The 13377-nt window shown below is 43.0% G+C and overlaps 1 protein-coding gene across 1 annotated transcript in view; it reads left to right on the top strand.

The window, feature by feature from the left end:
• The window catches only part of LOC110391079 (synaptotagmin-16-like), a 45479-nt gene that overhangs the window by 13672 nt on the left and 18430 nt on the right, over nucleotides 1–13377 (top strand). Inside the window, 3 exon segments of the mRNA XM_021382804.1 lie at nucleotides 6830–7083; nucleotides 10839–11282; nucleotides 12275–12464. Of these exon segments, the coding sequence (XP_021238479.1) occupies nucleotides 6830–7083; nucleotides 10839–11282; nucleotides 12275–12464 (888 nt within the window).

The following is a 13377-nucleotide window of genomic DNA, read 5'->3' as shown; positions in this document are numbered from 1 at the left end:
GCTTCTGGAGTGGTGGCAGCAATTGTCACCAAGTTTGCACTTCAGAATTTAATAGAACTATCACTGTGTAATGGCAGGATCCTGCTTCCCTGCTGGAAGCCACGTGGTTGTCATGAGATAGGAGGTGAAAAAGTTGCTTTTTGTCCCAAACCAGCCCTTGTCACTGAGAACTCTGCCTGCAATGCTCATTTGTCCAACTGCTTGGATTTGCCATGGCGATTATCAAGGCAAGTCTTGGCAACCATTATTGTACACTTCATGCTGAAAAGCAGCAGCAAATTGACCGTTAGACATCTGGCTTGTTCACACACAGGTACACAGACACACATGCACTGACCTCCCTCCATCCCCCCTGCCCCCACTACCCACCCCACTGCCTGCCACGGGGTAAAACATCCTGCTGCCGGGCTCCCTCCCTGCTGATTGCAGGGGGATCAGCAAAATGCCTCTGCATCTCACGCTGACAAAGCAAGGCCAAGTATACTTAGTGTGTTCCGAACCCTCTTTCCCCATCTGGCAGCTATTTCGACACTAATGAGGGTGCAGTCATCTTGCATTCGAAGCACGTGTTGGTAGTAGGAGGGGAAGGGCGTTCATGGCGATGTGCTCAACTGCGTATCTTCACTTTTAAAGGTTACAATTTACATTGGTCTCCTGAGTTCCTCCGCTGCTGGCAGATGGAGTCAGCAGTGCCTGTTAGCCGTGTGCTCTATCTGTGTGCTCGTGGCCTTACCCAGAGAGCAGGTCACATCTGAGTTGCTTTCTCTGCACAAAAGAAGTTCCCTCTCCACCTTAGCAGGAGCTGAAAGAGAGTGGAAGAGGAAGAAAGTTTTCAAGCCCTTAGCTGACTACTTTGTCATTGCGTATGCTAATGGTTTTATAAGTGGTTCTCCACGTACATTGTGTCCTACTGTTCTGCTCTGTTAAATACTTGCATTTAAAAAAATAATGACATGAAGAATTGATCAAGGTCTAACAGTTCATAACTGTTGCGGATACAGTATGACATCCAGAGGTTTTCTTGAGGTTTGAAGAAGCAGTTCCATGTCAAGTTCATTCCTCCATCTTCTCCAAACCCTTGCTCCTCTTTTTGTCCCCAGAAGGTCTGTCTGAGATCTAGGAGTGCACTGTGTCATCCAGCTTCTTGGCTTAGAGCAAGACTGTCTCAATCCCAAGTTGTCATTCTCTCCCAGTAAACAGTTATGGGGTGGACAAAGAACTGACAGTGTCTTCAGACAGCAATGATGAGGTGATCTAGCAGTTTGAAATGTGTGTGTCACGCTCACAAAGTTTTTGATCAGGAATATCTGAAAAAGCAACACAGGAGGGCATGGAGCGTAGTCCCAAATTCAACCACTTGCTCTCAAGCCTTTAGGAGCACGATACAGAGGTATCTGAATGTGATCTTGCTTTCTTTCTTACTAAACTTGGTTTCCGTATTGGTTACCTGCAGCTTGATGGTAAAATAGTTGAAGAGAGTAGAGTCTGGATCCAAGCCATGCTGAAGTTTATGAAGATCTTTCCAATGAAAGTCTGTTGGTTTTGAATTCTGGCTCATAACCCACAGGGATTTTCTTGGATTTTATTGCCAGTTTTGCCAAGATAATGACTGCAGGACTTTGTTCTAATAATCTGTTTTAATCTGTGCCGTTCAAGTCAATTCTTTAGCAAGCCTTTTAGCAAAAGCCTTTTACAGCAGCTTTGCAAACACAAGGTGAACAGTGAATGAATTATGCTATATCATTTGCCAGCACATACGCCAAATGTCAGGCAATGACAGAAACTAAAAATTTATGGCACAGAAGGGAAGAATTTTATGATCTTCTATGGACTAATGTAATGACTCTTTTTTATACAAACAAAGATGGAATGCATTTAAAAATGTAGCTACTTAGAAAATTGGCCCGAACACATTCTAAAATCTGGATAAATTCATTAGAGGGAGGAGCTGTGAAAGTGCCCTCTGTTTTTAGTTCCATAGAATGCTTTACTTTTGAAATACGATTGCTTGGTTTTAATCCTCTGAACATTTCAAGATATGGCTCTCCACTGAATTCTTCTCCTAGCACAATGTGGTGCAGAGGTGCTCTTACTTTTCAGAGGTAATACTAATATTATTTAAGTAGCAGTTCAGAAATTAGATTAAGGCACATGTTGAGACCTGCTTTCACAAAGGACATTCTATTCAAAATTAGACTTTTCATTATGAACAAATGCCTGTAAACTAATGTTCTTGGGTATGTCACGTCTCTTCAAATTAATAATTTTCAGTTTTTACGGAATCAGAAGCCTACCACAGACTTAGACAGAAGGAGAAATTGAGCATCCTGGGGAGCCCTGAAAAGCTCACTCAGCCTTGCCGTGCAAAGTCTTCTCAGATCATGTTCTTAAACAAAATTTCCCTTGACTCTCTGTTTCTGTTACGAACATCATGATGGTCTGCACTTTGGACCTGTTTAGCCTGAGCTTTTCAACCATTAAAAATCTTTGTAGAAACCTGGATAGAGCTTGGGAAGAGGAGTGTGCACTGCAGGAAGGAAGGATTTGGAGGGTGCTCTGGGAAGGTGAATGGCTCGAATGCCAGCTCTGCCCACAGCCTCTCTGCAAATCACCCTATTAATAAAGAGCCTGCTTTAGTTCTGGAATCATGGAGTCTTCTTGTGCTATTACCCAGCATGTGGTAAATTAAACAATCTTGGCCTGATTGCATAATGTAACTTGAAATTTAAGATCCTTTTTCTCTTTAAGCCCTAAAATTTACAGGCCATTTTTGTTTAGATTAATTGTAATTAGATAATAGTTCTGCTTCTTTGAGGCTCTTCTGGGAAGTTTTTTTAGCACGTTGATGGCTAGTCTCAAAATAAGGAAAGGGCATCTTTCGGTCTCCCTGTATCTGGTGTGGCTCGGTGCAAGGGAGAGTGTGGTGCTGAGGTATCGAGACGTGGCTCAGCATGGGGCTCTAGCAAAGGTCGGGCAAGAGGAGTACAGTGTGATGGCAAATGCTTCAATCCCACTGACTCACATCCTGCTGCTGTGTCTGTCTTTCAGAAAGAGGCCTTGGCACAGGTTGCCCAGAGAGATGGTGGATGCCCCGTCCCTGGAGACACCCGAGGTCAGGCTGGATGGGGCTCTGAGCACCTGATGGAGCTGTAGGTGCTCACTGCAGGGGAGTTGGACTAGATGGCCTTTAAAGGTCCCTTCCAACTCCAAGTGAGTTCCCTCATGTGTTTATGCCCAGTCTAGAAGCAGGGATCGAGTTTCTTTCATTTTTGAAAATCACAAAGAAAATAGTCTTTTTTTTTGTGTGTAAAAGCACAGCGATTCGCTGCAGTCCACAGAGCAAACGTGGCCTTGGCCAATGCAAGTAACAGCCACGCATTAAACTTTTCACCTCAGAGTTTCCTTCTGGTTAATAAATTATTTGGTGTTCATTTAGCAAGGTCTGCTGGGCTTCATCTTCTAACTCTGGCAGTGCATTTTAGGAACCATTGAGGTCTCTCAGGATGTTTCTTTAGCATACTGTAATTCACAGAACTGAGAGATGGTGCATTGTTGAAAAAGAAAGATATTTTAGGTTCAACTGATGATTTATCTGCTAATTTGAATCTTCACAGTATTTCAGTATTGCATGTGCTGAACTTTCCATGTATCGTAAGAGTGATGCTTCCATATCCCAGTACCTATTAGGGCTCTGTTCCCTGGTCTCATGGATGAGGCTCATGCTTTCATCTGGCTGCATTCCTGGTTTCTTCCTAGCCAGTTCTCCAGCCCTGAACACAGCCTTCCCAATTTTGTGGTGATTTCTATTCCCTGGTGTGCTCCTGGTTTCTGTTATGACTTGTGGCATGGGACACAGCAGGGAAAGGTTGTGGGACAGGACTGAAAAACCCACACTCCTTAAGTGTACAGTGCGATCTGCCCTTAATTTTAGAATTGGCCTCTATTGCTCTGTGGGGACTCCTGGCTAATTAAAACTGAAATAGTTAGATAAGTCTGTCTCGGCATATATCCCTGATACTGTGCTGTTTATTCATGTCAGGTATTCATAAGACAGTTGACATTTTCTTCCTTAAAGTTCTCTCAAGTAAATTACAGGCATTTTACTGCTATGACCTTTTCCCTTACATGAACAACTTCTGTTTTGACCATTTTTTGTGCGAATATAATGCTAAGACTGATGTAATTGGAGACATACAGTTTTTCTCTTCTGGATTGCGAGGCTGTTACCTGTAACGATTCTCTAATACTGGTATTTGTAAGTGATTATCGCTTACCAAACTACTTTAAATTTAAAGGAAAAGCCAGATTGTTTCACTGAACGGTTGCAGTGAATCACCTTTTCCCTTCCTCTCTCTGAATACTACATTTGCTTTCCTAACACATTCACTTTGTGTCTGAGTCCCAGGGAAATGGCTTGCTCTATTAATACATTTCTGGAGTTTTCCTGTTATGAATAGCCTTTTATGGCTTTAATGTAGTTTTTGAAAATTCCTCCATTATTGATCTAGATATTATCCCAGCAGGAGTCAAAACCGCAAGACAATTGTGTGAGGATAATTTCTTACTACAGTAACATTTTATTCTGAAAGCCTGCTGTGTGGTGTGTGCTTTGATGGATGACCCACTGTTTAAAATGTGTATTAGACGTTGGCTTGCTAATTAAATGCCTTAAGGAGCGCCTGTACCCATTCACTCTCAGTAAATTTGTGTATGTGGCATTTCCGTTGTCTTATTTCTTGCTTGCATTCCTCTGTTTACTTGTTTCTGTTTTCTGACACTGTAGAGAAGAGTGGGAGTAATGGCAAAAAAAATGACTTTCTACTTTCGCTTGAGCTTGAGCTTAGGGTGGAGGGGAAAGGATGAGGGCTCTTGGTTTCAGGTCTAGGTCTGCCAGATGAGGGATGAGGAGAAGAGGCGGACTGTGCTCTGTAGAAGGGAGTGGGAAGAGCACTCACCTGACATTTGAGAGATTGGAATTCAGATCCCGCATTCTCCTGAAGGACCATCTCCTACATCTCAGAACAGCGCCGTAATTATAAAGCTGTGAGGTGCTCTCAGACTGCTCTGCTGACGTGCCTATGCTTGAGGCATTTTGCTGGGAGGGAGCAGGTGAGACCCTTCATAGAATCATTTGGTTTGGAAGGGACCTTTAAGATCATCTAGTGCCAACCCCCTGCTATAGGCAGGGTCAGCTTCCTTCAAGTTCAGGTTGCTCACAGCCCCATCCAGCCTGGCCTTGAATGCTTCCAGGGAGGGAGCATCCACAATCTCACTGGGCAACCTGTTCCAGTGTCTCACCACCCTCACAGTAGAGAATTTCCTAATATCTAGTCTAAATCTACCCTCTTCCAGTTTAAAGCCATTTCCCCTCATCACATTGCTACGTGCCCTTATAAAAAGGGCTCCCCTCCCTTCATGGGCAGAGGGAAGGGAACAAGTGCTCCTAGTTATTAATGGACAGAGCAGCCAAGGAGAGAGACAAGGGCTTCTGCCCACCTCCAAGAAATGGTTCCTGAGTCATTAATCTCCATTCCATTTGTTTGTTTGTTTTGTTTTGTTTTTGTGGGGCAGATATGAATCACTAACAACATATTTGCTCTGAGGGCCAAGCATTGAATTTCTACTCAGAAGGATTTGGACTTTTTGTTCCAGACAGTGGGATGTGGAGAGAATGAAAATGTCGGTTAATCTAAACCAAAACAAAGTAATTGTTTTCTATTTAACACAGTAGTTATTGCTATTATTTAAAGACTTGAGCCAGAGGACAGGTTTGAAAAAAAGTATTGTTCACGAGAGCAAACCTTTAAATCCCAAGTATTTTTGAGTCTGTTTTCATTACTTTCATCAGCTGTCTGGAAGTGCAGCTTTCTTCCATTCATTGTAACTGCTCCTTGCTTACTTGAAAGTGATGAAGGCAGAACCTGGCTCTTTGTGCTCCTAAATCAAGGCTCGGCATCGCATTCATTGGTAGGAGAAAGGTCCCTGGTTTTCTTCTGCAAGTGTTTGCAGAACACATTCAAGGCCAAATCACGATGTTATTTTCATCTGTGTTCCTGCCCGTGTAATTACCTGTGTCACTCCACACACAGTGCTCTCATTGATGCCTTGGAGTAAAGTGCTCTGTGTTCAAAACAGAGGTTTTAGTGGCACAGAGGAGGAACCTGTTGTGATTTGAACAAAATGAGGTCATTTTGTTCTCATTTATGAACTTTCCTTTAGACCACAGAGTAAATGTTTAGGACCAGATGAATTGAAACTGACAAAAGTAGGCAAGGAAGTTAGGGAATATGTCTCCTAAGGTCTCAGGGATGAGTGATGGGGTTGTGGTGGTACTGTTATCTCTGCAAAACTCCTTTTCGTACCAGCAGTACCCCTTGGCCATGCTGACTTCTGCCTTTACCTCTTCCTGCTGCTGATACCTGTTCATCAGGCCTATGCTGTGCCTTCTGTCATTTGTCTGATCTATGTTTTCATGTAAGTGATTGCCTGGGGGCCACAAAGCAGCACCGAGCCTCTAGAACACCTGAAGTAGTCCTTTGATAATTGCATTTGGTGGTTAACCTCTTCAAGAAAAGGCAGCTGGTTTCTCTGTTCAGGATGTGGAAAGTGAGGAACAGCCATGTCCACTCCATCAAAGCTGATATAAGCAAGATTTATCACAAGTCCAGTGCTGCAGTGCTCCTAAGAGAAGCTGCCTCTGCCATACAGTGAGGAGGACAAAAAGAAAAAAAAAAAAAAGAGAAGAGGAGAGAGACGCATTTTGGGAGGGAGAGGGGGAGGAAATTCATTCTAATCCGTCTGAAATTATTTTCTTACTGAAAATTGTTAGATCTGGATGGACTAAGCCAGCTGAGTTACCAAGACAACCTATCCTGTCGTGAAGATGACCACGTATCTGTTGACTCAAGAACAATGGAGTGCAGGAGTGCTGGGCAGCATACAGGGCCCAGGATGGAGTCCAGCACTGCTGACGGCATTAGCCAGCAAGCTGCGGAAGGACGTTTGGAATTGGAGGCAGCATTTACCAACCAGGGATTTGAAGGAAATGATGCTACTGACAGCTCATCAGCTTGGAGCCCTGAGGTAAAGTGAACTGTCATTTCTTACGTATGGTGCAAGATTTTGAAGGGTACTGGTGGATTCTATAACGTAGACAGCATCTGGAAAGCTGGAGGCAGCTGGTGGGGTGTCTGGGACTTGGCAAAGTGACCATCACTGTGGTCCCCATTGATACCAGGCATCTTTCCAAGGAAGGAGGGGGCACGAGGGTAGAGAGTTCTTTGGCTTTCCCTTAGTTCTACACCTTTATTTTGAAGCCTCAAGAAAATGATAGAATTTAAGACATTGTGAATGCCTGATGACTTAGCACCCCCCTTTTCTCTCATATTCTTTCTGCGTGATGTGTTTGATTTTCTTATTATTTTACCACAAGATTAAATTTCTGAAAAAATATCAGCCTGCATCAGACATATTGAAAGAACAGCACAAAGGTCATGTCTTCTCCCTGAGTTAAAGGAGACTGCTCTCAGCTGTGGAAATTAATGCCTCTATACTCAGAGAAACAAAGCTTTGAGAAAAGGGTTCCTTTCCTCAGAGCATGTTGCCTGCAACTGGTTAAAGAGATGGAGAGGCACTCCTCCGTGCCTATGCTCCAGCTGTAAAAGGCATTTTGAATAGCATTTTGGTTTGCTGCACAAGCCAGTCCCGCAGAGTACTATACAACACATAGGAACTCTGAACAGTGGCAGCTCTGACCTCTCTTTGCTGTGCGCCCGACATGCTGTGTTTGTCTGCTCATCTGTGGCTCATTTCTCCTTCTCTGCATTTGACGTGTATTCCCTTGGTACGTGTCTGTTGCAGTGTCTCAAATGTCCTCCACTTGAATTTCTTTGGAATGCATCTCTTGATTTACTCCTGGTATGTAGATTTAAAAAATGCAAACAGTGATTATAGCATCAGGGGGCACATATCCCCAAGTCCCAGTTTATCTACTACGAGCAGCTTCTCATCCAAAGGTATTGTGTGGATTAATGAAAGACTTTTTATTGCAGGAACTAAATGTTCTGACATGCCAGAAATGTTCAAGCGCTATTATGCTCCATTCAAAGCACCTCTCTTTAGAGACAAAAATGATAATTTTATGCCCCTACAGTGGAACCACAAGTACCATTTCAAGCCTAGTCCATAATTAGCTGCTCTCACAGGTTTCCCTAGCAGAAATGGACTTATTTTACTTAGTGAAATGGATGTTGACTTTGTCCTGAATGACTGGGTTACATATACAGCATACCTGGATTGACATCACTACAACTGTGCTGGGAGGAGGGAAAAAAGAAATTCAGGTGAGGTTTCTACACCCCTTGCTTTCCGTGGATTCCAGTTTAACCATTGGTATAGCCAGTGCATTCACAAAGCACTAACAGCCCCAAGCAGAGCTCCAGAAGCCAGTGGCTATTTTGTTAAGACTTCTGCAGAAGGAAGATAGAGCATCTGCAAGCTTTGTGGGCTTAAAGCCCACAGTGAGTGCCAGATAGCACAGATCTCTCTGAAGGCACCAGCCCAAGTGCCACAGTCTGGCATTTCTCTTTTGCTCCCTTCCTCCAATGTAAGCAGTTTTTGCTGCAGTGGATATGTCCACAGCTATAGTAACAGATTTGAGATTTCATAGAATCACAGAGTTGGAAGGGACCCATAAGGACCATCACGCCCAACTCCAGGTTCCACGTAGCAGGACCACCGCAAATCCAAACCCTGTGTCTGAGAACGTTGTCCAGACGTTTCTTGAGTCCCAGCAGCTTGAGGCCATGCCCACTGCCCTGGGGAGCCTGTGCCATGCCCAGTCACCTTCTCGTACGCAACCTCCCCTTGATATCCAGATCCTTTTTAACCATTCTGTGAATGACCAGATACCTGACCTACAGTCTGCTCTTCAGGCAGCCAGAAGATGAGACACTCAGCCCAGCTGGGGCAGGAAAGCACCTCTTGGCTTTTTGTACCTGTGGGCTTATGATGGCACATGGGTGTTCACGTTCTCCGGCACAGACATGTAGGTGAAAGGAGTTATTCTGCAAGTATGGTTTTCTCTACACTTCAGTAGCAATTCTCAATTGCGTCTTGATTCCATCTCCTCAACAGCAAATGTACAGATGAAAGTGAAGAGGGGTGAACTTGCGGAGAGAAATGTGAATCAAGTGCAATTCCATTATATTTCCTTCTTAACTATTATTTCAGCAACCAGACAGAAATAACTTTGACAGCTACATAGCAGCACTTACATCTGCATAACATCACGTTCTCTCCTGGCAACCTGGCCTGCCTTGTGTTTTTGTCTTTGAAAACTACTGCTTGTACAGAAAGTCATGTTTATGGGCAACCAAGTCATTCTGTGTAATGACCAAGAGGTGATATTTCTCTTTGGCGCTACTACTGCAAGATATGTGACAGCAGGTCTCTGTCACTAATGTACACAAGTGGACTTCTGCATCCAGATGTGCAAATCCCTCGAACAGACACAAACTGGAGAAGCTGGAGCTCTGCACATCATGACAGATGAACCTGAACACTTGAAAAGTAGACTGACAGGAAGCAGATAGAAATTTTGAGATTTGTTTGAGGTCTTGTTTGAGACAGCCCACCCTAGAAACTTCTCAAGGGAATTACATCAGAAGTCTTATGGCCCATCAGCTGTACTCTAAACAATAAGATTCCTATGTTGAGAAGAAGCGCTGCTTGAAATGCAAAAGAAGATAAATGTTTGAGGAGGAGGGTGACTCAGACTGCTAGTGACAGGCCTTAATTCACCTTCAGGCTATTAACTGAAAATCTTTCCCTAGTACAGTGTATACTCATGTTTAAATACAAATCATTGATCACTATAGCAACCCCTTTATCACTTGAAGCACATTCTAGCTCTAAGATAACAAGCACTTTTGAACAGAAAGGCGCACCGCACGCCCACTCATCAAAAGGTAAGGTGAGCATCTGTGTTGTTTGTTTTGTTTTATCAAGATGATTTTTGCTTTAAAGGTAGGTGAAAGATGATGTGTGAATTGGTCTGCACATTCTGGTTTCCTATTTTGAATTTTTATTCTGAATGTTTTAGTATCTACCCTGAACAGAAGGTACAGATGCATCTCTTGGGAGACTTAAAAATGAATAAAGGATCAATATGTATTTAATCAGACAGTTTCTCTTGATTATCATTGCTTTAGCTGTAGGAAAAGTATTGAGAGATAGAGTACCATCTAGAAATGGAATTTCCATTCCGCAACAAATTTGGATATTTTGATTTCCCTTTCCATCAAACTGGACACAGTGCTTAAAGTTTTGATTATCCTGCAGAACAAAATGTCCAAGAAGTTATCGTGTTTGATCAAATTGCTTGATTTCACCAGTGTAAAATAAATAAATAAATCCTTGTATATTCAACAGGTTGTAACATTTTTAACCAAATGGTTTTTATCCAAAAAGTTTTATTAATGCCTCAAAATAGGTATGAATGAAATTAAAAAACCCCAACTCTTTGACTAGTTTTTTCCTTTGTACAATTTTTTGCCAAATTAGCAGTCTTCTGCTGAACATTTAAATATTGATGAAACTCTTTGTTGGAAATGTTTCAACAAGTGCTGTTGCTTACTAGATTGTGTGGGGAATATTACACAGAATCAGGCAATTAACTAGCATTGGCCTCTCAGGAAAAAGTGAGATCCTTATTTTCCAGAGAAACTGCCTACGTTTGCAAGCACATGTGAGGTGATCAACGTTTTTTAAATAGAGCTGGGATCACAGAAGCAGCTGAACTCCAGTGAGGGTTTTTTTTTTCTTCCTTCTCTTTGCAGGAGACTGATGAGGTGAACAGCGAACCAGCTCATCACAGTGCTCATCAGCCCGTTTGTAAATGTGGTGATCTAGATGTCATCTTCAGTTATAAAGCCTCAAGTCAAAAGCTAATAGTTACTGTCTTGGAGGCCAGGGGCATCCCAGACAAAGACCGCAGTGGTGTGAACACTTGGCAAGTGCACACAGTCTTGATGCCTAGCAAAAAACAGAGGGGTAAGACAAGTGTTCAGAGAGGACCCATCCCCACGTTCAAGGATAATATTACCTTTAGTAAGCTGGAGCCACATGAGTTAAGTGGCCACGCCATCCGTTTCCGCCTCTACGCTGTGCACAAGATGATTGGAGAGAAGATGATGGGAGAGCAATTGTTCTACTTGAGCAACATCAGCCAGGAAAGGGAAGTGAAGGTGACACTGGTCTTGGAGCCAAGGAGTAATTTGACCGTAAGTTTTAGGAAAGAAATTTGGAGTCCATAAAATTGTTCCTTTGGTGGTTGGAGATGGGCTGTACTTAATATCTTTAATTCAGGGCTGTCAGAATGCCAATAGTGGATCTGTCCTGCCCTCACTACCACAGTTAGCAGTGAGGGGAAGAAGAAGGCATGTCTTCCCTACACAAAGGTGTGCATTATTAATATGTTATGCAGAATTTGTAGCTTGTGACCTGGAATCTCCAAGGCTAACTGACTTAATTTCAACAAAAACAGTAGTTCTTGTGCCCCATTATGTTGATGGAGCTGTACTACTGCCAGTTCAAGGGCTGCCTCATTTGGCACTAGCTCCAAGCTTGTGGATCTCTGCACTGGGCAGTTTCCACGTTACCAGAAATACTTAGTAATGTTCCTTTTCACGGCAGATTGGAGAGGTAGATCATGGGAGAAGGAATTGGCTGTGCTGCTTCATAGCCATCCATGCACATCACAGTTGTATGGCTACACCAGTCAGTTTGCGCAGAGGAGCTCTGACATGATTCGCTGTCTACAAGAAGCTCAGTGAGAGGTTATGCACAGAAAATGAAAGATCATACACTGGCTGAGGAGGGGATAGAGTGAACATCATGGTTCAAGGAAGGAAATTAAGAAAATACGCAGTATGTGATGAAAAAAATCCAAACTGTGCAAAATGCTTTCCATCCAAAAGACATTTTTAAGGAGATTTACTGTGCATTTAATGCATTGGGATGTATGCTTATCTCAGATGCGTTAACTTACACCAGTAATAATGTGTTGCACAGAGTTCCTCATCTTTAAAGAGAAAGTTCAGGGATGTGTTTTTGTAAAAGTGATGCTTTAATTCTTTTGGTGCCTTATCGTAATTCATTCTTAGTCATTGCCATTTCATAAGAGAGATCTTACTAAACAAGGCCACAAAATATAAACCAAAGGGAGGGTGGTGGTAAACATTCTGATGAGACTTTCAGTGCTCTTTCCCTGCAGAGTGCAGACTCTCAGCTTAGTCTGTCAGCAATCTCTCACAGTGATAGCGCTTCTTCAACACAGTCCCTGTCGCATGGAGGGGTGCCAGAGCTGCTCGTGGGCTTGTCGTACAATGCCACTACGGGGCGGCTGTCAGTGGAGATGATCAAAGGCAGCCATTTCCGAAACCTCGCAATTAATAGGCCACCTGGTAAGTACTTTCACTGCCATGAAATAACGCCATTGAGTGAAAATTTGCTTTTTATTTTCTCCCCCTAGATATTCAATTATGTCATTTCTGAGTTAGATTTCCTTGCAGAGTATCTGATTGAAAATTAAAAGCATTATTTCAAATGTGTTTGCTGGTAAACTCTGCAGTGTAAATGGATGCAATCATATGAAGGCGCAGCTGACAGGACAGCAATACCACAATGCCTCTTTTATTGCATATACCTTTACAACACCTGATTATGGCAAAATTGCTGTGATACCCGACGCACAGAGTAGTTCTTAGCAAATTCATTAAAAGAAAGAAGCACTTTTCAAGTGATTGTATGTTGCCATGTGACATGCAGAGGCCCTGCTTGGTGCCATTAGGTGTTTCCAAGGGCTGTACTTTCAGTCCCCTTGCTGTGGGCTGAGTGCTGGGTGACCTGGTTCTTTTGGCCCTCTGGGGATCTTGCTATTCTGAATTGTTTGCAGCCTCACAAAAAAGACTTTTGTAGAAAGAAAAAACAAAGTTTTTCCCCTGTGTCACAACAGTTGAGCTCCCTTCCTCCGATACCTAAGGGAAAAAGTGGAAATTGCATTACAGTAGATTTGGTTAGTGCTTGAGCTGTAGTTAGTCCTTTAAAAAGATAGTGGATGGATGGTGCTAATGTCTGTGATCTAGATGGGGTCATGCAACCGCAGTGTTATCTGCTGTTTGGTTTGTGCCCCCTCACTCAGGGTTTGAATGGCAGCTCTCTGTTCATCTCGTGGTGTTCTGTTGCCTGCTGCCTGAAACCAGCAGAGAACAGCAATTTGGAACAGCATTTCTTGTTTGCTATCCTGTTTGTTTTTTGGGATCTAGTTGCCTGTGTGTCAGAGGTAACAACCTGGCATTCACTGCATTTGATGTAGTA

Source organism: Numida meleagris, unplaced genomic scaffold (assembly GCF_002078875.1).
Source record: "Numida meleagris isolate 19003 breed g44 Domestic line unplaced genomic scaffold, NumMel1.0 unplaced_Scaffold293, whole genome shotgun sequence".
Lineage (NCBI taxonomy): Eukaryota > Metazoa > Chordata > Aves > Galliformes > Numididae > Numida > Numida meleagris.
This window is presented reverse-complemented; position numbering and strand designations above follow the sequence as displayed.